The 27,353-nt window shown below is 33.0% G+C and overlaps 3 protein-coding genes across 3 annotated transcripts; 2 read left to right on the top strand and 1 right to left on the bottom strand.

Annotated features, from left to right (window-relative positions):
- Positions 1-927: 927 nt before the first annotated feature.
- LOC145640742 (mitotic spindle checkpoint protein BUBR1-like) lies at positions 928-4,834 on the bottom strand. The gene is made up of 11 exons (XM_081691975.1): positions 4,444-4,834; positions 4,315-4,374; positions 4,084-4,228; positions 3,828-3,985; positions 2,508-2,592; positions 2,354-2,420; positions 2,208-2,262; positions 1,935-2,103; positions 1,767-1,846; positions 1,362-1,436; positions 928-1,282 (listed from the first exon to the last, which is right to left on the bottom strand). Exons 1-11 carry the CDS (start codon positions 4,686-4,688, stop codon positions 1,219-1,221), a joined length of 1,203 nt encoding a protein of 400 aa, XP_081548101.1. The 5' UTR covers positions 4,689-4,834; the 3' UTR covers positions 928-1,218.
- A 7,471-nt stretch (positions 4,835-12,305) lies between these two features.
- On the top strand, positions 12,306-14,726 carry LOC145638746 (bZIP transcription factor 50-like). Its single transcript, XM_081689748.1, has 3 exons — positions 12,306-12,942; positions 13,284-13,501; positions 14,109-14,726. Exons 1-3 carry the CDS (start codon positions 12,488-12,490, stop codon positions 14,363-14,365), a joined length of 930 nt encoding a protein of 309 aa, XP_081545874.1. The 5' UTR covers positions 12,306-12,487; the 3' UTR covers positions 14,366-14,726.
- A 3,314-nt stretch (positions 14,727-18,040) lies between these two features.
- Positions 18,041-27,109, top strand: LOC145638747 (pyrophosphate--fructose 6-phosphate 1-phosphotransferase subunit alpha). The gene is made up of 19 exons (XM_081689749.1): positions 18,041-18,273; positions 19,334-19,506; positions 19,974-20,086; positions 21,055-21,129; positions 21,211-21,324; positions 21,411-21,478; positions 21,720-21,803; positions 22,767-22,820; positions 23,393-23,473; positions 23,592-23,685; positions 23,767-23,840; positions 24,439-24,549; positions 24,651-24,695; positions 24,784-24,840; positions 25,095-25,199; positions 25,301-25,417; positions 25,564-25,667; positions 26,010-26,175; positions 26,592-27,109. The coding sequence occupies exons 1-19, from the start codon at positions 18,184-18,186 to the stop codon at positions 26,718-26,720; spliced, it is 1,854 nt and encodes a 617-aa protein (XP_081545875.1). The 5' UTR covers positions 18,041-18,183; the 3' UTR covers positions 26,721-27,109.
- Positions 27,110-27,353: the final 244 nt, after the last annotated feature.

The following is a 27,353-nucleotide window of genomic DNA, read 5'->3' on the forward strand; positions in this document are numbered from 1 at the left end:
ATAAGTTCAATACAATAAAGGAAAAGGTGATCAGGTGATGAGGAGTAATTATAGGGATGATTAAAATAAAGGCAAAAAAAAAAGAAAAAAAAAAGGTGCTCCAAATGAAGTGTAGTTGCTGCTTAGCACTCTTCATCGTTCATTGCTAAAAAAAACCTCAAGTTTTGAAATTAGATGTCTTGCTACTAAACTATGTATGTCATTATATCATATTTCATATTCACTTTTGCAAACAAATGAATGAAAAATTGAAAAATAAAATTTAACTAAGGGAAGCTTGGGTCTTGAATTATACATACTCCATATAATTTTTAATCTTATATAATAACTCAAGACCTGACAATACTCAACTAACATTACCCGATCAAAAAAGAAAAAAGAAAAAAAAAAAAAAAAACAAATACCCAATCATGGGTTAGATGATACATACTTAGTTTTTGACTTAGGTTAGGTTGAAAATTAAGAGGCTAACTAAGATTAAGTTTTATCTGTATCTGTACTCAATAAGAATAAAAATAATAATAAAAAAAAATTACCCAATCATTGGGTTAGATGATACATATATATATATTTTTTATTTAGGTTAGGTTCAAAGTTAAGAGGTCGACTGTGGATAAGTTTTAACCGTATGTATAACTGCAATCAACATTTTTTAGAAAAAATTAAAAGATGTTGACTATATTTAAAATTTAACCCAAAAATATGTTTGAATTTTGTGGTTGGATTTAAACTTAATCAAGGTATAAGTGTAATTGTGAAACTAAAGTCAATAACTAATGAACATCTTTGGATGAGTAGATAATACTTCATTACCTAATCTATTTATAAAGTTATAAGGCCTTGTTTTTCTTCACCTTATACCTAAGGTGAATGACTTACAATCTTGCATTCCAAGGTTGTTTTGCAAACAGGTAACAACAGTATAGATTTCGCGGCTTTTCAAACCCAATCAGTATCCTTGTGATTTTCTCGATAAAAAAGAAAGACAAAGTACAAAGCCTTGGTACAAACTGTATTTGATGCACATTACAACATTATTTGAATTTTAAACAACAAACAATAGAGATGGTTTATGTCGTATGATGTAGACATGTGTTATACAAAGAGGAAAGATACAAGATTTCACCCTTAAAAATGGAAGTGCTCTAGGAAAATTGTTGTTCCCTTCTCCAGATTCTCCAAAGATTGAGAGCATACTGAAATAGTGTAGGACTTGAGTCATCGAGGGAAACTGCTAGCAGGAAAGTTGCGAAGCGGGTTTTCCTTGAGTAATTCAGTTTCTCTGCAAGACAGCATTTCTGTTATGATCAATTTGGAATGCCAAATCAAACATACTTCAATAGCAGTTTAAGAAAACATACCTTTTGAGGTTAACTTCATCTCTGTCCTTCAATTGGGAATTTGTAATGTTTTGAGAATCATTAGTTTGTTGCAATCTGCACGAGATAGAAGATGCTAAAAATTAAGCTGCCAGGCGGAGTTACAGGTTTCTCATGCAACCACAGCATACTGTAAAATAGAGAACTTCTGGGAGTTTCAAGTTACTGATCATGCAACCAACCTACAGTGTAATATAAATTTTCTAAACAAGATAATGAACTTTATGATTTAAAAATGATACATTCGATCATGTTACAAGCAGCAATATGTTTATGTCTGAGGTATTAATGGTGATAACACAACAGCTCCTATAGAGAAATTATTCGGTAAAATTTACATGAGCTCCATTTACTTTACTAACAAACTTATTTATTCATAATACTTACTCAGAACATTCCTCATCAACAAACACCTCAATGGCAGGAGTGGCAACTCTTCCAAGTCTACTGCCGGGCCCCTGCATAACCTGTGAATGGTAGATTGTTAGATCTTGCTACTGCATCTATCCAGGTTTTATGAAATTGAGATATTAACTGCAAGTCCAATAATTTTACCTTATATGATGTCCACTTTGCAGGGATTGCTTTGTTTTCTTTGTTTCTATCTTTATGAGTGGCAAGACTATCCCACTGTTTCGTACCAACTTTTGATATATCTACCCGATGACTGGAGCTATTCTCAACGTTTGTATCCTTATAGACAGCAAAAGATAATCCATCACCCCTAAAATCATAAGAATACAAGTTAGTTCAACCAGTAAATTTACCACACTTAAGTTATATCAGCAGACCATACTGACTCGCCATATATCAATTAACTTTGCTTACTTATTTCCCTTGGCACTTTTCCGGGCATTCTCTGCAGCTCCTGCTTGGTATCTTCCTGAATTACAAAGGACATCTTTTAGCAAAGAAAGGAAGGGAGGGCAAAAATAAATGATGGCACTTCTATTATGATCAGCTGAAAAGCTTACTATTTTCTCCATTGGACAGCACAGTCCCAAAGCTTCGATTTGATAGACCATCCTCTGTTACATGTTCCTGAAAGAGTGGAGGATAGGACTAATTTACATAAACATTACGTAAAAATGACAAGCTATCATAATCTGACAGTGTAAAAATCCATACATCGGTGGAAGCTTTAGATCTCCCCATTGAGCGAGCAAGAAATTTTCTGTAAGCTGCTTCCAACTTTTCATGTGGCTGAGCATTTCTATGCATAGGGAACAAAACTGAATCAGAATGTCTCTTATAGTCTTATCCATTAATCATTCATCTACAGGGAACATGCATGCAGAAGCTTCAGATATACTAATGGTTAAAATCCAAATGGGTTTATATAGTGAAGCAAAAGGCAATCCTGTTGCACGTGCTCGAGTTTGCAAAACAACTCTAACCGAACTTCTTATGTTAGTAGCCATATGGTTAGTTAAACATGTAATCTTTCTCTTAAATTTCTCAAGCAATACTCAAGGTAATAAATTACACCTGATACAAATCTCATAACAAACAACACAAATCTGAGTCAAATGAGCAGCCTCAAACTTTGTCATTAGCTGAATGATATCTTCAGATGTGGGAAATTCTCCACAGTTGTAATAGTTGTTCATTGAAGTATAGGTGCTGGGACACTGGGTGATCCGATGTAGTATATCTCTTGCATAAACGGTCTATATAATCATGCTTATAACCCCCACCCGATGACCCCCAAACATTAGCTGAATGATACCTTCAGATGTGGGAAATTCTCCGCGGCTGTAACAGTTGTTCATTGAAGTATAGGTGTTGGAACACTAGGTGATCCGATGTAGTATATTCCTTGCATACATGGTCTATATTATCATGTTTATAACCCCACCTGATCTCCCCCAAACAACCACCACCCTCTTTATCTTATTTCTGCTTAGTGTCATGATATCAGTCACAGCAAAAGAATCAAGAACTAAATGTGTTTGAACTCTAGGATGTAATATATGACTACATGTTCCAAGCATGATATCCAACACCATAATATAAGCCAAATACCACAACTCCTTTTAAGACTAACACACTATTTAGCACCTAACAACCTCACATAAAAGTCAATTGTATCAAGGAAAACAATTGAAGGGTTATTTATATCATCATATCTGACCACTTTGTTTAAAGTTGTGCAGCCCAAGTTCAACAGCAAAACAATAAAAGTTTCCTCTTATCACAAACAATATGAGGCAGCATCCAAAATGCATTTGAAGTATGATTAATCAACTGCAGTCAAAACAATCCGCCATCCCATAAGAAATAAGCATAAGAAATCAAGTTCTTAATGGAAGTTAGCTCGAAAATCTACGTGTTCCGTTGATGATCCTCTTGTACAAGAATAACAATGAAGCTAGTAGTGGAATACCAACTAAGCTAGTATGCAAAAATGAGTATAATGTATAAAGCTTGAGGCATAAGAGGGCTCACATCGAAACGCCTCGATTGAAGACTTCATTAGCAGTTTTGATCTTATGTTTGGATTCCATATACAAAGCATAAGATATATAGTATACAGAATGAGATTGACCAATGTTATTAGCATCCAAAAATCTGTAAATCACTTCAGCATCCTCACAATTTTCAGCCTGAAAAATCCAATCACAACAAAATTATTTAGTACTACAATCAAATTCAGACAACTCTTAGCAACTATAACTCGGTCGAATTGATTAAAAGTACATACATATTCAAGCCAGACACTAAGATAACGAAGATCATCACGATAGCGATCATCATGCCAAAATGTTCGAACACACTGCTCGTATATAACAAGTAAACCAGAAGAGTATCCGGCAGCCGGAAACGCTTCTTGGACCCACTTAATACACCTGAATCATACATTATTGTATATCAATTATCCAATTTCACAATTTGACAACAAAAGCTAGGGTTTTGAAATAGAAGGAGTACTCACTGAAGCCAAGGTTGAAGTGGGTCATCACCTTCATACTCATCAATGGCAGCAATCAATTTCCTAAATTAGAAACTATAATAAGTAAAATTGTAGAATCAAGTATGAAAAATCAAATGATAATGAAAATACCTTCGATTAAGTAGAAGAGAATGTTTGAGGGGAATATTAGAGTGAGATTTTAGGGATTCATTCAAGATTTTGATATTACGACCTCGTTTTAAAGGGCGAACATTTTCCTTATAATTATCCCATTCAAATTCATCATCATCTTGTTCATCTTCTTCAGATTGATGGGGTCGTTTCGATTTCAAGCGCATTTCCATCAGAAATTGGGATTCTGGGTCCATAATTTCATGGTGATCTTGGGTCGCCATTAGAATTTTACAGAGAAAGGAGAGAGAGTGTGATGGGAGAGTATGAAAGAGGTGAGCAAGAAAGAAAAGCAATCACACCGAAACCTAGTAAACAAACAGAGGAAGAAGAGGAGAGAGAAAATAAAAGAAGCGGACTTTTTGCAATTCAAATTCTCTAATCCAATTGATCCGTTGGGACTTGGAAGGCATCGTTGTTTATATGGGCCTTTCACCTTTGGACCTCCATTTTTATTTTTTTTTTTATTTACATCATCCGTTACATATTATTTGCAACGATTAGACATTTTTAAGTCGAAAATGACCCGATCTGAACCTAGTGTCTCTATCTTATTTATGAGTTTTATTGCTTATTTTATCAGTTTTGCTTATTGTGCGAAAAATAAAAAATAAAAAAAAATTATACAAGTATGCGTTTGAAAAAGAATTGATCTTTACTCTAAAAAGACATGAATACGGTATATCTCTCTCTAAAAACTCAGAATCTCCCCACTTGTCTGACCTTCACTGTCTTTTCTTAGTCTCTCCATCGCAACCTCTTCTCCATCTTTTAAGACATTCCCTTTGGTTTCTCATCCCTGCCGCCAACCATCGCCTCCTTAGGTGTTTAGTTGGCTATTTTGGTATAGCTTCTACGAGAAGCTATTGTTATAGCTTCTTTAAGAAGCTATGTTTTAGCTTCTCTAAGAAGTTTTAAGGAAAAAGTATTCATTAGGAAATCCTATTCACAAGGGGAAAAGAAGTTGTGTTTTTAGCTCAAACGTTTTTACTATTACCTCTGGTTCAAATTACTCGCAACTTTGAGGTAATATTTGTGAGATATAAAATATTCCAAAGTTGCGAGTAATTTGGACCAGATGTAGTATTACTCTGGAGTCTATTTATTTATTTATTTATTTTTATTTCAGTTTTATTTTTTTCTCCTTTTCTTTCATCTATCTATAGAGAATCAATAATAATAGTTCATTAAAATTACTTTTAGTTAAGTAAATTTTTAAGTCACCAAAACAATTCCATTTTGTACAAATTTTTCAATTCAAAAAATAAGGTGAAGAGAACAATGCCTTAGTCTTTCCTTGAGATTAGGAATATTTAAAATTCCATGTAGTTGTGGTAATAGTCTTTCATGACATAGAATGATTAACGAATTAGTAACATCCATGTACCTTTTTAACAAAAATTGGGAAAAAGTTGAGCTTTGTAGTTTTGTATCTTGAGTCAAATCTAATTGAAAAATAATACTTTCAGAAAACATATTTTAAGTAGATGAAAACATACTTTGAAATTAATACTTTCATGCCCCGGATTGATACTTTTAATAATTATTGTATTATAGTTTTCATGTGTTACATTTTATGTAGATGAATTTTATTTTTGTTGTATAAAATAATCTTAAATACATCTTTTTAATTTAGATTGAATCTAAGAAAATATTTTGTGTTCTAGTTAATATATACTAGTACAGAGTACTTCGTAATACTTAACAAATATAAACTGTAAAATTACAAATAAATACATTCTTATGGTCTACATCAACTATATTTAAGAAGAATAAATAAACAACATTACTAGATAGCAAAGATGGTATGATTTTTTATTTATTCTTCAATTGACCTCGGGTCAATTCTTGTTATAAACATTTTTTAATTGACGTGTACCAATTATATTTCTAGCTGGGTGACGTGGCATATTGTTGGTTTTTAATTGGATGATGTGGCATCTTATTGGTGGAATGGAGGGTGACATGTGCCGTGTATTCTTGATTATTAGGAACGTCTTTTAATATATAGTATAGATATATTTGCATTCCAAAACTCAGGGTCTGTTCTCATAGACTGAACTCAGCTGAACTAAATTGAACTGAACTGAATTGAGCTGAACTGAACTGAAATGAATATTTTATAAGAGAAGGAAATTAGGACCTGAACTGAATTGAATTGAACTGAACTCAAGTGAGCTGAGCTGAGCTGAATTGAAAATAAACGTATGAGAACAGGCCCTCAATCTTATCATAACCTAACAACTCAAAGACTATATATAGATCAAGCTTTACATTTGAACAATCTTGGTCTAAAATATTAAGTAATAATTGACTCAAACTTACATATACTATATTGAAAATTAACCTGAATTCAAACATCCTGTGAACATGGACCATCTAAAGTTGATCATCAAACTTAAACTAAATTGAATCTCCTTGTTCATCCATATTCTTACCGGGACCCATAACCTCTATTTTAAATGTTAATTAATCTAGACTTAAATAATCAGTATTAAAAATTGTTTAAAAATCCAAACGCCTTCTTGTATCATGAAATATTGTTGAGTTAAGTATAAAACTAGGGTCTAACCTTTTTATTTTTTCACCTTTTGGGACCTCCCTTTTTTTTTTAACCTTTTGGGACCTCATGGGTAGAATCCGGTCAAAAAGTTAGTCCCTTGAGTTAAATAAGTTAGTCCCCTAAAAATGATTGGAAAGAAAATAAATCCCCTCTAAAATGTTAGTCCCCTCATAAATGCTTGTGCAGGTTAATTTTAATCATAATTTCAAATTACAACTACAAATAGATTAATAAAATTCGTGAAAGCATACTATTAAAATCAGACAATCGCAATTTCACAAATTTAAATCTTAATTTTTAACAAGAGCAGTCATTAAATTTTGCTACGAATTAAACAATTTTTATTCCAAATTAAAATTTCAAATAACAATACAAATAATAAAAAGAAATGGGGCAAGATACAAAAACTACCAAACAAAACGCTAAGTGCGACCAAATTCATGTAAACAAACTGAATTAAGATCAAACTTACCAATGATGGAGTGAGAATTTTTAGCCGATCGACAAAATTGTAGCCGAAAGTGTCATTTGACTTGTGAGATTTTGCAGTTACGCTAATATGAACCGGGAGAATTTTGAAGTTGGAAATTTGAAGAATTTAGTAAATTGAATTGTACGGTGTATAATATACGGAGTACTACGAACGACTACATATTTCTAAATTAGAATCTAATCAATTTGATTTTTTTTTTTTTTTAATGAGTAACTAATTAAGATAAAACCCTAGATTGAAAAATTAAGTTTGGATGATGAGAAAAAGAAAGTAACGGGAAAAACTATTCATGGCACATATGTAAAGTTTGCCACGGGAGAAGAGTTACTCGTGGCACAAATGTAAAGTTTGCCATGGGAAAAACACTATTCGTGGCACAAATATAAAGTTTGCCACATTTTCCCGTGGTATAAATTTTATAATTTCTTCTTAAATTCGTTTTTTCTCGTGGCATAATTCGTGGCACAAGTGATTATTTGTTGTAGTGATGGCTAGTTACAACAATATTTGGAATATACTTTTTTTTTTGGGATATGGCTGATGATTATTTATAAATGGATGACTTTATTAGTTTATTTTGTGAAAAGTTAATGAGGGACTAACTTTTTGTGTCAAATAGTCAATTAAGGGACTCACTTTTCCTTCGGTGTGACCAGAAAGTTAACTAGAGATCCCAAAAAGTGAAAAAAAAGGTGGGAGGTCTCAAAAGGTGAAAAAATGAAAAAGGTTAGACCCTAATTTTATACTTAACTCAAATATTGTTTGGCATTTGAACTTCAAATATAAAACCAACCCAAGTAATGTAAAATGAAAAATGACTCAAACCTAAAAATGGAACAACACCTTTAGGGCTTGTTCTGATTGACTGAACTCAGCTGAATTGGACTGAACTGAACTGAACTGAGCTGAACTAGACTGAGCTGAACTAGACTGAACTGAACTGAACTTATTAATTAGTGATTTTTAACTACGGATTAGTGATCTTTGATTATTTATTACTATACATATGTGTATATACAAATGTACATATTAAAATATTTACGAAAAATATACTATATAATTATAAAATTTATGGAAAATATATTAAAAACTTGAAACCTCTAAACATTTTAAACACATATACTATTTAATTTAAAAATAAAATAGTATTATGACAAAAGAACACAAAACACTTACATGTATCTAACCAATTTAAACAAATTTTTTTAAAAAAATATTTAGAAAAAAAAAAAAAAGAAAAAAACACGAAAAGCTAACAGAGGCAACGACCCAACAGTCCAACACCCTAACCCACTCTCTTTAATGTTATTATTATTATTAGCGATGCCCGGGTTGTTTATTGAATTTTAAGATAAATTTTTTATCTATATGTCAAATTTTAAAACATATCATTGATATAAAATTAGTTAGGAATTGATGTGTTTTTGTGATGATTTAAACTATATAGTAGACATGTAATGACTAATAATAACATTGGTGAAAAACATTTCTTGACCTGTAACCTAAAATAATGACCCTGTCCGAAATGACTCTAGTTAATTGATTAGAATATATTATAAATAATGGATGTGGTGCATTATGAGCTAATTCTTTCGCTGCAAAAAAAATACTATGATACAAAAAAAAATAATTTATATGATAATTTATGAGTGTAATAATTTTTTTTTTATAAAATTATAATTTAATTTGTACATATGAAATATTGGTACTTTATCGAAAATAAAACTCTAAATTAATAATTTTATCCTAAAATTATATCCAAATTTGATTGAAAATAGAATTCTAAATTAATTTTTTTTATCATACAAATTGAATTCTATATAAGTCTACCCTACGTGGCGTGACACTTGGCGAAAAGTTGGAACGTCAAGTGTCGCTATCTCGTCGCCTGACTAAAAGTTTAGCTTTATATATTAGTTATATTATATGATATGATTATTTATTGATTATTATTATTATTATTATTATTATTATTTATTACTTATTGATTATTATTATTATTATTATTATTATTATTATTATTACTATTATTATTATTGTTGTCGTCGTCGTCGTAATAAGAGCTTAAAAGAATGAAATTTGACTTTATATCATTAGCAATATTAATAGACATAAATTAAGAGCTGAACTGAGCTGAACTGAACTGAGCTGAACTGAACTGAATTTCAACGGAAGAGAACAAACCCTTAGTAGGGGTGACCCATTCCTCCATTGTTGCTAACAAGTAACAATGAATGCTAAGGAGCCTAGAGGACCCATTATCACAAATTCACATTATTCTTCTTGAAAAAAAATTTAATCTTTAAAAAGGAAAAATCGAAAGAATCACATTTATGTTATAGTTTAGCTTACTTTATACACCAAACTTAGTAAAGTAAGAGAGAGAAACAAGTTGATCTGATCATCAGAAACCATGAACATGGCGTGTGTGAGCGTAGGAATTGGGATTCCAAAAGCATCATTTGTCCACCCAAAACCATGGAAATCTGTAGCAATTTCCCCAATTACAAGAAGATCAGATCTCAGAATTGCAAAATCATCATCAGGAGGAGTCGAAGAAGAAGAAGACGAGAAAAAGCTGATAAAATTCGAAGGGACTCGGAGGAGAGAGAAAGAGCTAACAGAGATGATCCAGAAGAAGGTTCGAGAAGCTGAAGAGGTTTGTAGCCAAGACAAAACATCCGACGGCTGTAAAGTGGCGTGGGATGAAGTTGAAGAAATCAGCGCCGCTAAATCTCATCTTCGTCTTCAATTGATGCATTCCGGTGATCCTCTTGAGAGTTTTTGTCAGGAACATCCTGAAACTGAAGAATGCCGCACTTACCAGGATTAGTTTGTACGGACTGTTCATTAATTGGAATTACGGTTTAAGTTTGATATCCGTTATGTGTCTGTCTCTATTTAAAATGTAACTCTGTTTTTATTAATCGTAATCAACAACATCTCTTTTCTGTTGATTACGGAGTTCTGTATTATTTCTTTATGTTCGAGTATGGAGTATCTACCTCATGACTCGTGAGATTTTAACCTAAACCTGATTACTACTAACTCAACCCGACGTCCCCACTTAGTGGGGATCGATTGTTAATAGCTGGTCTTGAGACTAGCTAGAGTTGGCTAGTCCTCAATCAAAAATGAACATTTATCACAATAAAAATGAATATTTTTTAACTAACTTATTTTACAATAATTTTGTATTTCTTAGTAATTAAATGTTCATTTTCATTCAGTATAATGTTCATTCGTATTAAATAAATGTTCATTTTCTAACTAACATATTTTACCAATATGAGTACTAAATCGCGATTTCAAAATCGTGAGCTGCACCACCATTAACGGCCTTAGCTTCACCTTCACCTTCACCATGAACATTCTCAAAATTATTCCTTTCACTATCATTATTCTTAGCGCCATCAACGTTTTTTTTCATCATCACCGCCTTCTCCACTAGAGATTTTCTTCGAATCCTCCGCTTCTTCCGCCATTGAAGAAGAAATAGAAGCGTTAATACTCGCACCATCAAGCACCAGTTGCACTATCTCTCTGGTGAACAAATCGCAATAATCCGCCGCCATTGCTATTGTCATCACCGTCGCACCGATAATCTCCGCGCGATTCTGAGATCGCCACGAGAGAGAAATCCAATTTCCAGAAATTTCTTCAAATAACTAAATGTTCATTTCTGTTCTAGTAAATGATAATTTTGTTTCCAATAAATGTTCATTTTTATAGTGTGAAACCATAGGAAAATTTGCGGAAAATTATTACCGATGGCCTTTATCCTCTTAACTTATTTGCAAAATATTTTATTATGTAGTAAAACTATTTGTAATACGGAGTAACGCTTTGGGCCTATCATATAACTAATATATAAAGCTAAACTTTTAGCAGACGACGAGACAACGACACTTGGCGTTCCAACTTTTCGCCAAGTGTCGTGCCACGTAGGATAAAATTATATAGAATTCAATTTGTAAGGATAAAAAAGGTAGTTTAGAATTTTATTTTCAATCAAATTTGGATAGAATTTTAGGATAAAATTGTTAATTTAGAGTTTTATTTTTGATAAAGTACCAATATTTCATATGTACAAATTGAATTATAATTTTATTAAAAAAAAATTAGATTATAACTGTCATAAATTATCATATAAATTTATTTTTTGTATCATAATATTTTTTTGGAGCGAAGGAATTAGTTCAAAATGTACCACATTCATGGTTTATAATATATTCAAATCAATTAAAATAATATACTTCACAATCTAATATAATTTTATTTGTGTGTAGACCTGTCAATCAGGTTGGGTCACGAGTCATTTCAGACAAGGTCCAAAAAAAAAATTTCACCAATATTATTATTATTTGTCATTACATGTCTACAAGTTTAAATCGTCACAAAAACACGTCAATTCTTAACTAATTTTGTATCATTGTTATGTTTTAAAATTTGACATATAGATTAAAATATATCTTTAAATTTAATAAACAACCGGGTTTTACACGGACACAAAACTAGTGCTAACATTAATTCAATCCAAAGCCCACCTGAAACGATAACAAAATATAATGATGCCATGTCATCACAAAGGAGCATTCTGATTGGTTGAGTGATGCAACATCTACTTTCTCTCTCTTCCTGTAAGCTGTAAGCCTGTAACCGCGTCCTTTCCTCCCTCTTTCTCCTCCTTCTCAGCGAAGGAAATCCCCTTTGATTATTCAAAGGGGTATTTCAGTAATTACGTCATCTTTTTTTATCGGGTATAAATAATGTCCTTCCAATTTCTGTCAACTGAAATAGTAGTAAAATTCTTCTTCTTTCTCTCTTCCCCTATAAATTGGATTGAAGAAGAAAACGATGCAAAATTCTCGCAATCAATAAAGGTTTTATTTTTCAATATTTTGTTCTTTTATTGGTTAATAATAGAGTTTTAGTTGAATCAAATTAGGGTTTAATTGAGGTTAAAGATGGATGAATTGAATGAAATCGACTGGGATAATTTGTTTCCAGAAGGCGAATTTGAATTCTTCTCAGATGTTCCTCCATCATTGGAAGATGATGCAACAACTGGAATCGCGAAAGAGAATACAATCGAGTCGTGGGTTGAGGAGTTGCTGATGAAGGATGATGAAGAACACGATATTAATCAAGCACAATTAGAATTAAGCAATGATATCTTATGGTCTGATCTTCTGCTCGATACACCTCAGCCGTCCGATGAACCGGCGTCACTTCCGAATTCGAATTCATCTAGTTGTTCGAATTCCGAGGATAATGTTGTTAAGATAAATAGTAATTGTAGTGGTGGTGATGTCCCCAATTTTGAATCAAATGGTGAGAAATCTGAGAATGATAAATCTGGGGATGATGTTTTGGACCTTGACACTGATCATGATGATCCCCTCTCCAAGAAACGTAAAAGGTAATCTTCACATTTACATAAATTGAGTATGTTTTGAATTTTGTCTTTTAAAATTGGTATGGTTTTAATAGTAACATTGATAGTGTATTTTGAAATACGATTAGTAATGTGACAATTCAATTGGGATGTATTTAAATGTCTGCTCTTTCTTTAATTGTTGCATTTGTAGTTAAAAGGGTAGAATTTTTCCGTTTTTAAATTTGTATATATGTAATTATAGTGAAATTAATAGTGTAATTTGAAATAACAATGTTACACTTGATTCTGGACGCATAATATTGAATTGGCATGGGTTTTTGTGTGGTTCCATTGTGTAATAATGTGAGATGATTGTTGTTCAGACAATTGAGAAATAGAGATGCCGCGATGAGATCAAGAGAAAGGAAAAAGATGTATGTCAAGGATTTGGAGATAAAGAGTCGTTATATGGAAGCGGAATGCAGGAGATTGGGGAGGTTGCTTCAGTGTTGTTATGCCGAGAATCAGATGTTGCGTATTTCCTTGGGCAGTGCGTATGGTGCGTCCATGGCCATTCCGGAGTCTGCTGTGCTCTTGTTGGGTATGAATTTCTCATCTTGCCTTGTCCTGTCTTTATATATATCTGTTCAGATCCTGTTCCTGCAGTTCGCTCCCTTCTCTTGTAAGACCGTGATCATAGACTGGCTAGCGCCTTGTAATTTTTATAATATGCTTGTTGTGATTCAAAAGTGTTATTACTAATCGAGTCTTTGGAAGAGTATATGTATTGCTTAATGTTTACCCCTGATTTTTTGTGATGTACCAACCAAAATAATTGAAATTCAGTTGCTCATCTTGACATTCTTCTTCCCCTTTGAGTTAACCTACAACGCTCAACTTGACATTCTTCTTCCCCATTGAGTTAATCTACAATGCTCAACTTGACATTCTTCTTCCTGATTTCCCTTTTATGGTTGCATACTTGCATGGAAAGACGTTGAAAAAATCCATACATTTGTACTCCGTAACAGATATGTGAAGTTAGGTTCACCCTTGCATCTGATCCTTTTTCTCTATGTTTCTGCAGCACTGACTGTTTATACTCTCCACTTCTTTTGTCCTTGCTTGAGCATGTGTCATATCATTTTAGAAATTGTTTGGCATTCCTGGTTTTCTAGCTCCCTCACCTTTGTATGCTGGTTTGACAGAATCCCTGCTGCTGGTTTCCCTGGTTTGGTTAATGGTCAACATATGCCTGCTGCCCCAACTGCGCCTGCAAAATCAGGACGCAGTTCCACACGAAAGCGTGGAGAGAAAAGAACGGGAAAGCGCAACACTAAAAAGAAAGAGAATGAAGGTCACTGAACTGTGGGTGACCCTTTCTTTCATGAGGAGTAAGAGATGCAGAGCTTCAAGGACCAAGATGAAGTCTGATTTTGAACATACTACTGTGTTATGCAACTGAAATCCTTTCTCCGATGCTTCCAGTTTTTATGGTATTGCTGGAGAAAGTTGGTTCTCAGCCTTAAATTTTACATAGGATGTAGGGAGAGGTACTCTACTGGAAAGAGTGTTTAGGAAGTGATCTCCTTCCCCCCTCCCTCCCCAACGGCCCAACCTCTTTCAGGTTCCCCGATGTTTCATATCAGTAACACCTTAATACTAGTGTAACAAACTATCTTTTTTGTTTTGATTTCTTTCTCTTTCTCCCCTTCCTGTATGACCTTCTCTGCGCTCTCTTGTGAAATTTCAGGACGGTTTATCCTTGTATTAAGTATAAGATTTTCAAAATTCATATTATTGTCATTAACACTTTTGTTTGGCTATGTGTTAGTTCAAGTATAGATTGAAAGCAACTGTGTGGTAAGTCTGGTAGAGTCTACCAATGATTTTAGAGCAAATACTTGATTAAACTTTTATGGAGCTGAAGAAATACTTGGTCGTTACGATGAGATCGACACTTGGTACTGCGTGGAAGATAGGATTTTAAATCAATGCAATGAGTGTTGATTGGAAAATTATCAGGCAGACAATTGTTTCAGTTATAATCTTAATTGTGGAAATTGGAAACAAGGGAATGAAGCAGCATTAGCAGTTCCAGTTTTTAAAAGATTAGGTGATCCTTAGTTGAGAAAGTTAGGTGAAGTTGGAACTTGGAAGTTGATTGGTTTGGTTGGTGAAATAGGTATCTTTTGACTAGGAGGCAGGAGCTGGGTCTTTATTCAGAAATCCTTGTCATCTCTGGATATTCTATATCCAACAAAAGGATTCTCTTTATTTCTGAGTTTTTTTTTTTTTCAATTTTTTTTTCCCTTTGTTTTTGATTTTTAAGGTAAGAAATACTTTTATCAAATTAGCACATCTTTGATTCTCTCCTCTTTCCTCTATTGCCAATTGTTGAATAAATCTTAACCTCCATTGTCGATTGTTGAACAAATCCTTAGCCTTCATTGTCGATTGTTGAAGGAATTTTGGTTGATTTTAAACTTTTAATTGGTGGAAGGCCCCCTAATCTTGGTTTCTTAAGGAAACATGTTTGTTTTGATTCAATTTCTTAGGTATTTGTTAAAATCGAATCCTTGTGTATATGTCGTATAACTTTTTATTAATAGTATAGCTTTTTATTAATGAATTAATATTACGGAGTACTATCTAAGAAACAAATATAAATAACACATTTATTAAATTTTGATAACTATTTCTTTAGAAAAATTAATTAATGAATTAGATATCATTAAATTCTTAATAAATTTAAATAAAAAAAATCTAATCATCAACAATGTAACTAAAATGAAGAAAAAACACACAATGACACAAACAAATAATGTGTTATTATGTGCCAAGATTGCCAACAATATAACTTTCAAGCTTATCAATAACTAATACGTACTTCGCATATTCTTTTTTTTACCCATTAATGTACCTAATCTAATCTAATATATAAAAATAAAGTAGGCATTTTTGAAGAGCATTCACGGTGTCACGTAGGTTAAGGTATTATTTCGACCAATTAAAAATTAGATTTGTATTTTATTTTAGAATTAAAAAATTTACTCGTCACCTAATTACAAATTTAGTCGTCACCTAAGTAAAATTGATTAATATATAAAAAATATACCAAATTTAATAAAGTCTCACTTAAATCCGAATTAGGGTGTGCAAAAGAAAAGTTGTAATTGTTAATAGGTATCAACGACACGTATTTTTTTTTTTTTTTATATATATAGGTTTACTATGCCATTAAAAATAAACAAATATGGTTAATTGAATTGGTAATATAATCACATTTATAAATTTATATAAATTGTTTTTGAGAGCTCATAATAATATTATATTTTTTTATTATTATGATATACTGCCTCTGTTAACTTTTATGTGCAATTTTGAGGGATTATTTGTGAGATATAAAATATTCCAAAGTTGCACATAAAAATTAACGGAGGTAGTACAAGTTTTATTGTTTGTCATATTCGAAATCTATACTACTATATATCAAAAACGTTTCGTCGCAAGTCTACATATTACATGACACTCTCTCTCGACTTTTTTTTATTGGCTAAGGATAAATTTTGAAACAATATGAAATGGGTCTGGGCAACCCAAATAAGGAGGAGGGGAGTTTGGTCCACAAATAAGGCTTTGGAGCTTCCATACTAAGGGCCTGTTCTCTTCCGTTGAAATTCAGTTCAGTTCAGCTCTTAATTTACGTCTAATGATATTGCTAATGATATAAAGCCAAATTTCATTCTTTTAAGCTCTTATTACAACGACGACAACAACAACAACAACAATAATAATAATAATCGATAAGTAATAAATAATAATAATAATAATAATAATCATCAATAAATAATAATAATACTAATAATAATAATCAATAAATAATAATAATAATAATCATCAATAAATAATAATAATAATAATAGTAATAATAACAACAACAATTACAACAACAACAACAACAACAACAACAACAACAACAACAACAACAACAACAACAACAACAACAACAACAACAACAACAACAACAACAACAACAATAATAATAATAATAATAATACTAATAATAATAATCAATAAATAATAATAATAATAATAATCATCAATAATTAATAATAATAATAATAATAATAATAATAATAATAATAATAATAATAATAATAATAATAATATGTACATTTGTATATACACATATGTATAGTAATAAATAATTAATAAATAATCAAAGATCACTAATCCGTAGTTAAAAATCACTAATTAATAAGTCCAGTTCAGTCAATTGGAACAGACCCTAAAACCAATTGGCAATAGTATGAGTAACTCTTCTACCTTATAAAGTGGAAACACTAGAAACCTGGGCTCTGATACCATGATAAATTTTGAAACAATATGAAATGGGTCTGGGCAACCCGAATAAGGAGGAGGAAAGTTTGGTCCACAAACAAGACTTTGGAGCTTCCATATTAAAACCAATTGACAATAGTAAGAGTAACTTCTCTACGTTATAAAGTGGAACAACCTCCCTTCTTTCTCCAATGTGGGACACTCACAAGTGGGCTACAATGGGTTTCAACAGCTAATGACTATTAATCTGTGTCATTACACATTAAATCATTGAATTACACCTTGATATGAATTTTTAATAGCAAAATAAACTATTATGATGAATGTTATGCACAATTATTATGATACAAGATTAAAATCATGAATACCAATCACAATCATTGTAATACATATAATAACTCGACCACTCGGGACATCACTCGAGCCTAAAAACTAGTTACTCCTTAATCCTTATTAAACAGGTAGCTGTCAACTTGTAACCTTAACGTTAAAAAACTATTAACCTTTATAAAGGTACAATTATGGTTTATATATTATTATCCATTGTGGCTTAAAAAATATAATTGACCTAATTTTTTTTTTTTTTTTTTTGAATAGTAATTGACCTAATATGAACAACCTTAATATGAAGTGCTCGATATTTTTTTTCCTAAAAATATTAATTAGGAAAAATTCTAAATAACTTCTTTTATTAAAGTCCTTTATTTTTTGAAAAACCAAATACAAGTATCTAATTAAAGTCAAAAGACGTCAAATAATAATATGTTTCTTAAGCAAGGGGTTGTTTGGGTTAGAGGTAGTTGAAGTGGACTTGGGTTGTATCGCCGATATAAAAAGACGAAGCCGAGAGAAACAGAGAGCACACTGCACCACCATAGTTATTGGTTAGGTAAAACACACTGAAACACTCGACTTCAACCCAAAACTAAAACTAAAACTATGGATTCAGATTTCGGAATTCCCAGAGAACTCTCTGACCTTCAAAAACAACGTTCTCTTTACCAGCCTCAACTTCCGCCTTGCCTTCAGGTCTTTTCTCTCTCTTAATTCTGAGCTTTTTTCGGATTTTTTTCAAAATTATTTTGATTTTTTTTTTTCAACTTATTTTTGGTTTTGAGTAGCCTGATTTGTGATTTGTGATGCAGTAGTGTAGATCGCTTTATCTATATATATATATTTAATTCCGAAATATTTTTGATTGGATTATGTAGTGTTAAGGTTGATTAATGTATACTAATTTGAATAAATCTCGCTTTTACAGATCGGATTATTTATTTTCTGATTAGATTATTGATTTTTTATTTTTATTTTCATTATACATCTCTTCCATTGAGTGATTATTTAATCAAGCAATGTAATGAATGGATCGTCAAATACTTGTATTGAAGTTCTTTTTAAAAAAATTGTTTGATCCAATGTTGGATTGGTTGATTCAGCGTTGTAAATGTATACTCACTCATTCGATTTAGAATTGTTATATTATTTAATTACTTTCTAATATTCTATGTTATTTAACTGATTTGTTCAACTTTTTTTTAATTGCTACATTCTTGTTTGGTAGGCTGTAATAAATGGCGGTAGTGTCGATGAATTCAAATCTGATTTGTGAAATTATCCTTTACATGGCAAAGGAAGACTATCCCAAGTTTTTCTTTTTTAAATAAAATAAAATAAAATGTTATCACGACTCAATGTCATATCTCATATATTATATAAAGGGCGTGTTTGGTATGATGGGAGTAATGAAATGAAATCATATGTGAGAGGGAGGATGAGGGTAACAAGTGGGAGGAATTTATGAATCATTAGTCATTACCCTCAAGTAAGGTAAACAATGGAATCATATGTAATCGCGTTGCAAATCTTTATATTAATCATTCATCAAATTATTTGGATATATGAAGTCTTATATCCAGTCCAACTCAAGTCAATGAAAGCAATGGAGTTTTACTCTAGTTAAATATTCTAGTGTGGAACTAGTTTTCCTGAAAAATTTGCAAGTGGGTATAGAAAATTTTCTGCACCATGATTCATATTTATTAAGCTTTGTGCTTCATTTGACTGATCTTTTTCACCATGAATTGTGCAGGGAACTACTGTAAGGGTAGAATATGGTGACCGTACCACTGCTATAGATCCTGCTGATGCTCACGCCATCAGCCGGTATTATCCTCACACATTTGGTCAACCCCTGGCTCATTTCCTCAGGGCAACTGCTAAGGTCCCAGATGCACATATTATTACTGAGCATCCAACTATCAGGTGTGTAATTTCATACTTTCTTCCTTTCTTGGTATCGTGATTTTACTTTCAGGGATTGTCAGAAACAGAAACAAGTAGTAATGCTTTCTAGAAAGATAATGCTGTTAGATTAAGTCTATCTTATGTAACTAAACTGTCAATGTCTTGCTGGTAACTTATATGTCCAATTGCATGTAAGTTATCTTTCTATCACTTTCTAGACTTGCGTTTTGATTCCTGCAACCAGTTTTAAACTTGCTATTTGATATTTGATGTAAGCAATTGATATTCCTTGCGCATATAACATTGCAATAGATACAAATATAAGAGTTTAATTAGGAATCCTCTCTTTTAAATGTGTCCAAATTAGTATTTGAGTGGCTCAATTACATATATGTGTATATATTATTTATTTATTTATTGTTATATTACGGATTATGATTGGGGTTCCTGTTAATCATGCTATTTTTGATCCTTTTTTTGAGCAGGGTGGGAGTTGTCTTCAGTGGGCGACAATCTCCAGGAGGACACAATGTTATATGGGGTCTTTTTAACGCTCTCAAGATACACAACTCAAACAATGTTTTGCTTGGATTTCTAGGTAAAAGGAACTATTAGTTATGGGCTGTTAAAGAATTAATTTCTGACTCTTGTTGAGTGGAGCACAGTTTTCTTTCAGCTGTTAAAGATGATGTAAATGTGTTTACTTTTCAGCATCCCATCCCCCATATATCTAATTTCCATATTAAATTGGCTGCTAGAATTTGGGGAAAACTAAATAATTGGATGGTGCAAGAGAAACTCTTTCTACCAAGTTAACATGAAATCTGAGATGCCTAGAAACATTTTTCATTTTATTTTATTGGTATCTTAACAACCCTTTCACGATGGGTGAAGCAGTCTGTATTCGCTTGAGAGGTTTTTCACATCTGTTGTATAATCAAGGGGCATTTAGGTCTATAGGATGTTGATGGCTGATGTTGATCATATTGTTGGAGAATCTTGATGTGGTGGATAACTTATGCTTGGCCCCTTCTATGTCCAAGTGTTGACATTGGGCTGTAAAAGACTAAAAGGTGGTTGTTACATTCACTGTGGTTCATTGTCTTTTGTTAGCGCAGTTGCTTGTTACATCTGTAGGGATGGATCTGTGACTGTGTAGACTGTGTATGTTTTCTCAATGGAGAAATCCTATCCCTTTTCTTTTACTTTTTGGTCGATTTCTGTTACTGTCATTAGTTTGCAGCTATATGCTATATGGAAGCTGAGTGCTGGACATAGATTGTTATACTTTGGTGCCCCATGGACAAGAGAAATGTTTTTACTTGTGACTAGTCTTTGTAGTTAGAGCTGGACATAGATTGCACTTATTTGATGCCCCATGGACAAGAGAGATGTTTTTACTTGTGGCTAGTTTATGTAGTTAAGAGTTGTAGCTGTTTGTTCATATCGCTATTGAGTAGGGTCTTGTTGTTGCATCATGCTGCCATATTTACCTTGTTATGGTTTTTATGGTCTTGCTGGAAAAATGTTATTTACTAAAAGCCAGTGTACTTTTGCCTCATGCAGGTGGTACAGAGGGTTTATTTGCCCAAAAGACTCTTGAAATAACTGATGAAATCCTGTCTACCTATAAAAACCAAGGTAAGTGCTTTCATAGGATTTTATCCATAAGAAACCTTCTTAACTGGAATTTTATACTTTACATTTACTTGATTTTTCAAGGTGGTTATGATTTGCTGGGAAGGACTAAAGATCAAATAAGAACAACTGAGCAAGTTAATGCTGCATTAGCTTCGTGCAAGGCTTTAAAGCTGGATGGTCTTGTAATTATTGGAGGTACTTCTAGTAGAAAGTTTTCCCCAAAAGACTAAATTCAGCTCAATGGAGTTGTTGGTAATCATTTTTCTTTTTTTCTTTTGAAGGTGTAACATCAAATACTGATGCTGCTCAACTTGCTGAAACGTTTGCTGAGGCAAAATGCTCAACAAAGGTGCCTCAACTTTATCGATGCATTTCCTTTGTTAATTTTTTTGCTGGTGTCAATCGTATGGCTATATGCTATAATTAATTGTGTAGATCACTTATATCACTTTAGCCAGATACAAAATTTGATGTTATGATAATATTGTCTTCAGTTCTTCACTCTTTCTCTTAAGGCCTACATGGTCCAATTCCTATACATGTGCCTAATGATCTCAATTTAACTATCCAATATTATTTGGGAATTGCAGGTGGTTGGTGTTCCAGTTACCTTGAATGGAGATCTAAAGAATCAGTTTGTTGAAGCTGATGTTGGATTTGATACCATATGCAAGGTATTGATCTGCTATCTAAGATTTCATGAGTTAAGATATAGTTCCTGCTAAATTTCATTGATAAAAAAAAATGGTTTTACACTTGTGTACTACACCAAACACATGAAAGAGAATGACATGGTCACAAACAAACTAGGCATGCACATTTCAGATTTCATTAATTTGATCTGGTGTGTTGATTGATACTTTGTGATCTAAACCATTGAGGTGTTGGAGTGCATGCAATCTATATTTTTTTCTCTTTCTTTTTTTCCCTTTATATTACTAATGAAAGCCCCTAGTTTTTTTTTGAAGGGGTTTTAAGAGTGGATTGTTGATTAATGTTGAATACTAAAAAGTAGTGAGAGTTTTAAGGGGAGCTGAGAGAAAATATTGTGGGATTTGAGGGGTTTTGTTGATTTTATGTCAATAACAAAAGAAGACAGTGGATGATAGATCCCACTGAAATGAGAATTGGGGCTACTACTTAGGGAAATTAATTTCAATGGAGTCTTTTCATGGATGGAGGGTGTATTATTATTCATTTCCTTTAAGGCCCTAAAGTTTTGTATACTTGAAGTGGGCCTACTACTTAGGGAAATTAATATTTATGGAGCCGTGGATGAGTATTTGTGCTAGTGATTTGATAATGCAGGATGGAGTATCTAAATGAATTTTATCATGTCTAGTGCTGCAATTTAAATTCGCTTTTGGTGGCTTTCCTATTTCTTGTTTTGTTGTGTTAGGGTTAACACACACGCTTATAACTCCAATGTAGAAGCTTTGGAAAATCCTGGTTCATTGAGGGCAGATAGAGTGCACTGAGTTATAGATGAAGGCAGTAGGCTTGTGCCTTTTTGTGTTGTCATTTCCATTGCAGTGATTCATTTTATTTGGATTTGAACTATCATTATCTAGAATTGTTCTTGTTTAATATTTTTGACCTTTACTGTTAATTTATCTCATTGTTCTTGCTTTTTTTAGGTTAACTCTCAGCTCATTAGCAATGTTTGCACAGATGCGTTGTCTGCTGAGAAGGTAATTTTTTCTACATGTTGATTTTCTACTATCAGTAAGTTGTTTAGAAATAATAATATTGTTTTCAAAATGAGATATCTTGCAAATTCTGATAAGTCAAATAGGGTGATATTGTTGGTGTATGTACCACCTATACTATAGTGCTGGTAGGCTAATGACATTTATAATCCAGCAGCTTTTAAATAGTTTTTGGGGTACTAGAATTTTTGTTTGGGGTGAGGTTTTGTAAAAATTTGGAATGTTCTGTTTTGCGATTGATTTTAATTGAATTTGCTGGAGGTTCAGTGAGTTTGGGGCTTAGGAATCTCTCTTAATTGGATGCATGCTTATTGCTCAGAATTATGTCTTCTTTGGAAGTCTGCTTCAATCAATTTGCTTTGTGTTGGGTGTTTCTTATTAGTAGCTGACTTATTTATTTTGTGGTTCTCTATAAGTAACTTATACAGCATATGAACACGTGTACTTCAAAAGCTTTGTATTTTTACTAATCCTAAAATTAAACCCTTTACTCTCAAGGATATTTATTATTGTCTGAAAGGCTCATCAATGTGATTTCTTTTCCAAATTTCCAGTATTATTATTTTATTCGGCTGATGGGCAGAAAGGCGTCACATGTTGCTTTGGAATGCACTCTCCAGTCACATCCCAATATGGTCAGTTTCTTTGTCTGCACTACTAATACAGTCCTATTTTTCTCATTTCTATCATAAATGGGGGAAAATTGCCTGTTAGATGTAAAGCAATAAGGGTGTATCTCGGTGTTTTATTTAGGTTATTCTTGGTGAGGAGGTGGCTGCGTCAAAACTAACTTTATTCGATCTGACAACACAAATCTGTGATGCAGTCCAAGCCAGAGCAGAAAAAGGTCCAGTGTTTCCCCTCTCACTCAATTACGTTGATAGATTTGCTGCTTTCTGATTCTTTTGTTGTTATTTTTGTATTGCAGACAAGAACCATGGGGTTATCCTGCTTCCAGAAGGGCTTATTGAAAGCATTCCTGAAATTTATGCCCTCCTGCAGGTATAAAAGTAGAGGGTGCATGGTTGAAACCTTATCTTCTATAAATGCCTTTCTTTGCTTTGGTTTAAAGAGCAAAGTATTGAGTTTGGAACTTTGGATATCTTTATCTTGTTTTATATATGTTAAGGTGTTATAGATTAAGGCTGATTCACTCGATAATACTCATTAGTAAGAGAAGGACTGATTTTTCATTGAACTGATCTGTGGAAGGGATACATAGTAGCTTGAGGCTACAAATCTCCTAGCAACTTGAGGTTGCAACTCTCCAAATTTTCCTCACTAATTTCTGCCTGCCTTTTCCACTAACACTAGCCATACTACTTATACTAAGATGGTCAAGGATGACCTTAAGGCTTAACATGTGAAACTTAGCTAATATAGAAAAACATAAATAAACATCCTAGGACTAAGGTTGCTTCCTTTCCTTCTCCTCTTCTTAATTGATTTTGTCCCTTGCTCTTTGTGGTTTGTGTTGTTGATACCCGTGTTTGACTCTTTTAGCGTAGACCCGTATATGTGGCTGACCCCCCCCCCCCCCCCCCTAAAGCCGGTCTATTACATAAGGTCCCTTATGCATGTTTTCCATGATGCCATGCAGGAAATTCATGGTCTTTATCGAGGAGGTGTATCTATTGACAATATTTCTTCTCAGCTTTCTCCCTGGGCATCTGCCTTGCTGGAGTTTTTGCCACCTTTTATTAAGAAACAGGTACCAAACTCTTAATACATACGTCACTTTTTGATTGGAGATTTCTGTCTATAGTATTGAGTCATGTTTCGTTTCTTTATACTGGGTTTCTTATTTTGCAGTTGCTCCTCCACCCTGAATCAGATGATTCTGCTCAGTTGTCACAGGTGCTGGCTTGAAGCCTTTGGTCCTTTTAAGTGGTCTCACTACTAGCAGTTTTAATTCAAAAATGATCTAATTTAATTGTTTATGCAGATTGAGACCGAAAAGCTTCTAGCTCATCTTGTGGAGACAGAAATGAATAAGCGTTTGGTATGAAATCTTATTGGAGAAACTGTCATGGGTGGAGTATTTTATGTTATTTTCTAGATCTTAATGTAATTAAAGCCAAAAAAAAAAAAAAAAAAAAAAAAAAGTGTACTAGCTTCTATTATTGTTCCTAACTTTCAGGCTGTTTATAATTATTTAGTCACATTTTTCAATTAATATGCTCAAGTGGATGTTGAATTACTAGGCTTGTTAATTGGTTTCCTGTAGTCTTTAATTGCCCCTCTCCTCTTTGGCAGAAAGAAGGCACATACAAGGGAAAGAAATTTAATGCCATCTGTCACTTTTTTGGATATCAAGCTCGTGGATCTCTACCATCGAAATTCGACTGTGACTATGCATATGTACGCCCTGATTCTTAAATAGACTCAGATTTTAGTGGTATGCGAAGTATTATATTTTGGTTACAATTGAATGCATCTGACAATTGAATGTATCTGTACAGGTTCTTGGTCACATATGCTACCATGTCCTTGCGGCTGGCCTGAATGGTTACATGGCAACTCTTACCAACCTTAAAAATCCTGTGAATAAGTGGAAATGCGGTGCTGCTCCATTGACAGTAAGGCTTGATTCCTATCTGCTCATTTTACTGCTGAATAAATTGTTCTTTCAGCTTATAGCTATAGTGTTTTCAACGTTTTGTTATTTTTGAACTGTGTAACATTAAAATATTAAAGCTTATTCATTGCTTTACGATGAACCCAGGCAATGATGACTGTTAAACGTTATTCACGTGGTCCTGGTACATTGTCTATTGGAAAACCTGCTATTCATCCTGCAACAGTGGATTTGAAAGGCAAAGCTTATGAGTAAGTCTTTCTTGTGGCTGTAATTTTGGTTGTTGCAGATGTTCTTGCAGTGATAACTTTCCATGAACACATGTTCCTACAGTTAGCCCTCAGGATAAGAAAGGGTACCGACTAAATGGGTTAATTACTCGTATTTCTTAATCAATTGATCAACTTGTATTAATACTTGGACTCTATAATTTTAACTACTGCATAAATATGTATGTCGTATCAATGACAAATTGTTTAGTCATTGGATATCATTGAATAGTAGGAATCCAAGTTATAATAGGATTTTCTACACCCTATATATGTTGTAAAATCGATAAGATCTGATCTTGATTTTTTTGTTGTCCTTTGCAGGCTTTTGAGACAGAATGCTTCTAGGTTTTTGATGGAAGATATCTACAGAAATCCAGGTCCTCTTCAATTTGATGGCCCTGGTGCTGATGCTAAGGCTGTTAGCTTGTGTGTGGAAGACCTGGATTATATGGGCCGTATCAAGCAGCTGCAAGAATATTTAGACAAGGTATATCATCCTTTCACTCCACTTATAACTCTTATAGTTTCATGCTTATGTCGCCATGCATCCACTTCATTGGTTGGTAATTTTGGAGTATAAATGACCTTCTGTCTGTATTCCTAGACACTTAGCTATCTGAGGAATATAATCTGTTGGAATTCTACCTTCATACACTGATATATCATTTTGGAGACATGCTTAATGTCAGTGCAATTGCAGTCAGAGGAGTTCTGGATTTCATATCCACTACCTGCTCGATTAGTGTTTTTTATTCTTACTTGAGACCCCTTTTTTTGTCCGTGGGAAGGAGGGGTTGTGAAGGGATTTAAGGCTGCACATAGTAGATGCTTAATTTCCTATAACTTTGCCATTAGCTATTTTGCCTCACTTTCGATTTGCTTAACTTCAAATCTTGTTTCCAGGTACGATCCATTGTGAAACCTGGATGTTCACAGGACATTTTGAAAGTAGCACTCAGTTCCATGTCTTCTGTGACGGATATTCTGACTGTTATGTCATCAAACTCCAACAGTGGGCAAAAGTTCCTCTAATCGACTTGACTTGATGGTTACTCAGTTTGGGAAGACTTGGTTGGAACTCTATACAAGTTTTTCATTCGTGCCGAATTAGGATTGCCATGTTAGATTATATGAACACTAGGATTTCCTTTTTAAGAATTTCTTTATAGATGTGATACTCCTAATCAGTACATGCGTGAAAACACATTGCAGTTTTGGAATGAGTAGAATTACTAAATAATTAGTGTGAACCGACAGGTGACGCGTGCTTTGGAAAGTGACTGCATATTTGTATTGTAAGGTCTTAGGCTTAATACTCCATCTACCTCAGTTTGAGGCTTGTGGTTGCAATTGATTGTGTAGTCTTTGGTAGTCAAGGGAATAAAAGATCTGTCCTGTGAGGGAGCTCAGTTGGATTTTTCCGCCAGAATTTGCAATGCTAATTTATTTTGAATAATGAATTGTACTAAATACAATATGTCAAGATGAATATGGAACTTGCGTGTTTTCAAAAAAAAAAAAAAAAATTTTCAAGATGAATGAAATACAATATGAATGGCTTCCCCTCAAAAAAAAAAAAAAAAAAAAAAAAAAAAATTACAATATGAATGGCTAGTATGGCATTAGTGCACTAATAACTTTTCTTTGACAACATTCCAAAAACTA

The sequence above is a fragment of the Chenopodium album genome, chromosome 7, assembly GCF_948465745.1.
Source record: "Chenopodium album chromosome 7, dcCheAlbu1.1, whole genome shotgun sequence".
In the NCBI taxonomy this organism is placed as follows: Eukaryota; Viridiplantae; Streptophyta; class Magnoliopsida; order Caryophyllales; family Amaranthaceae; genus Chenopodium; species Chenopodium album.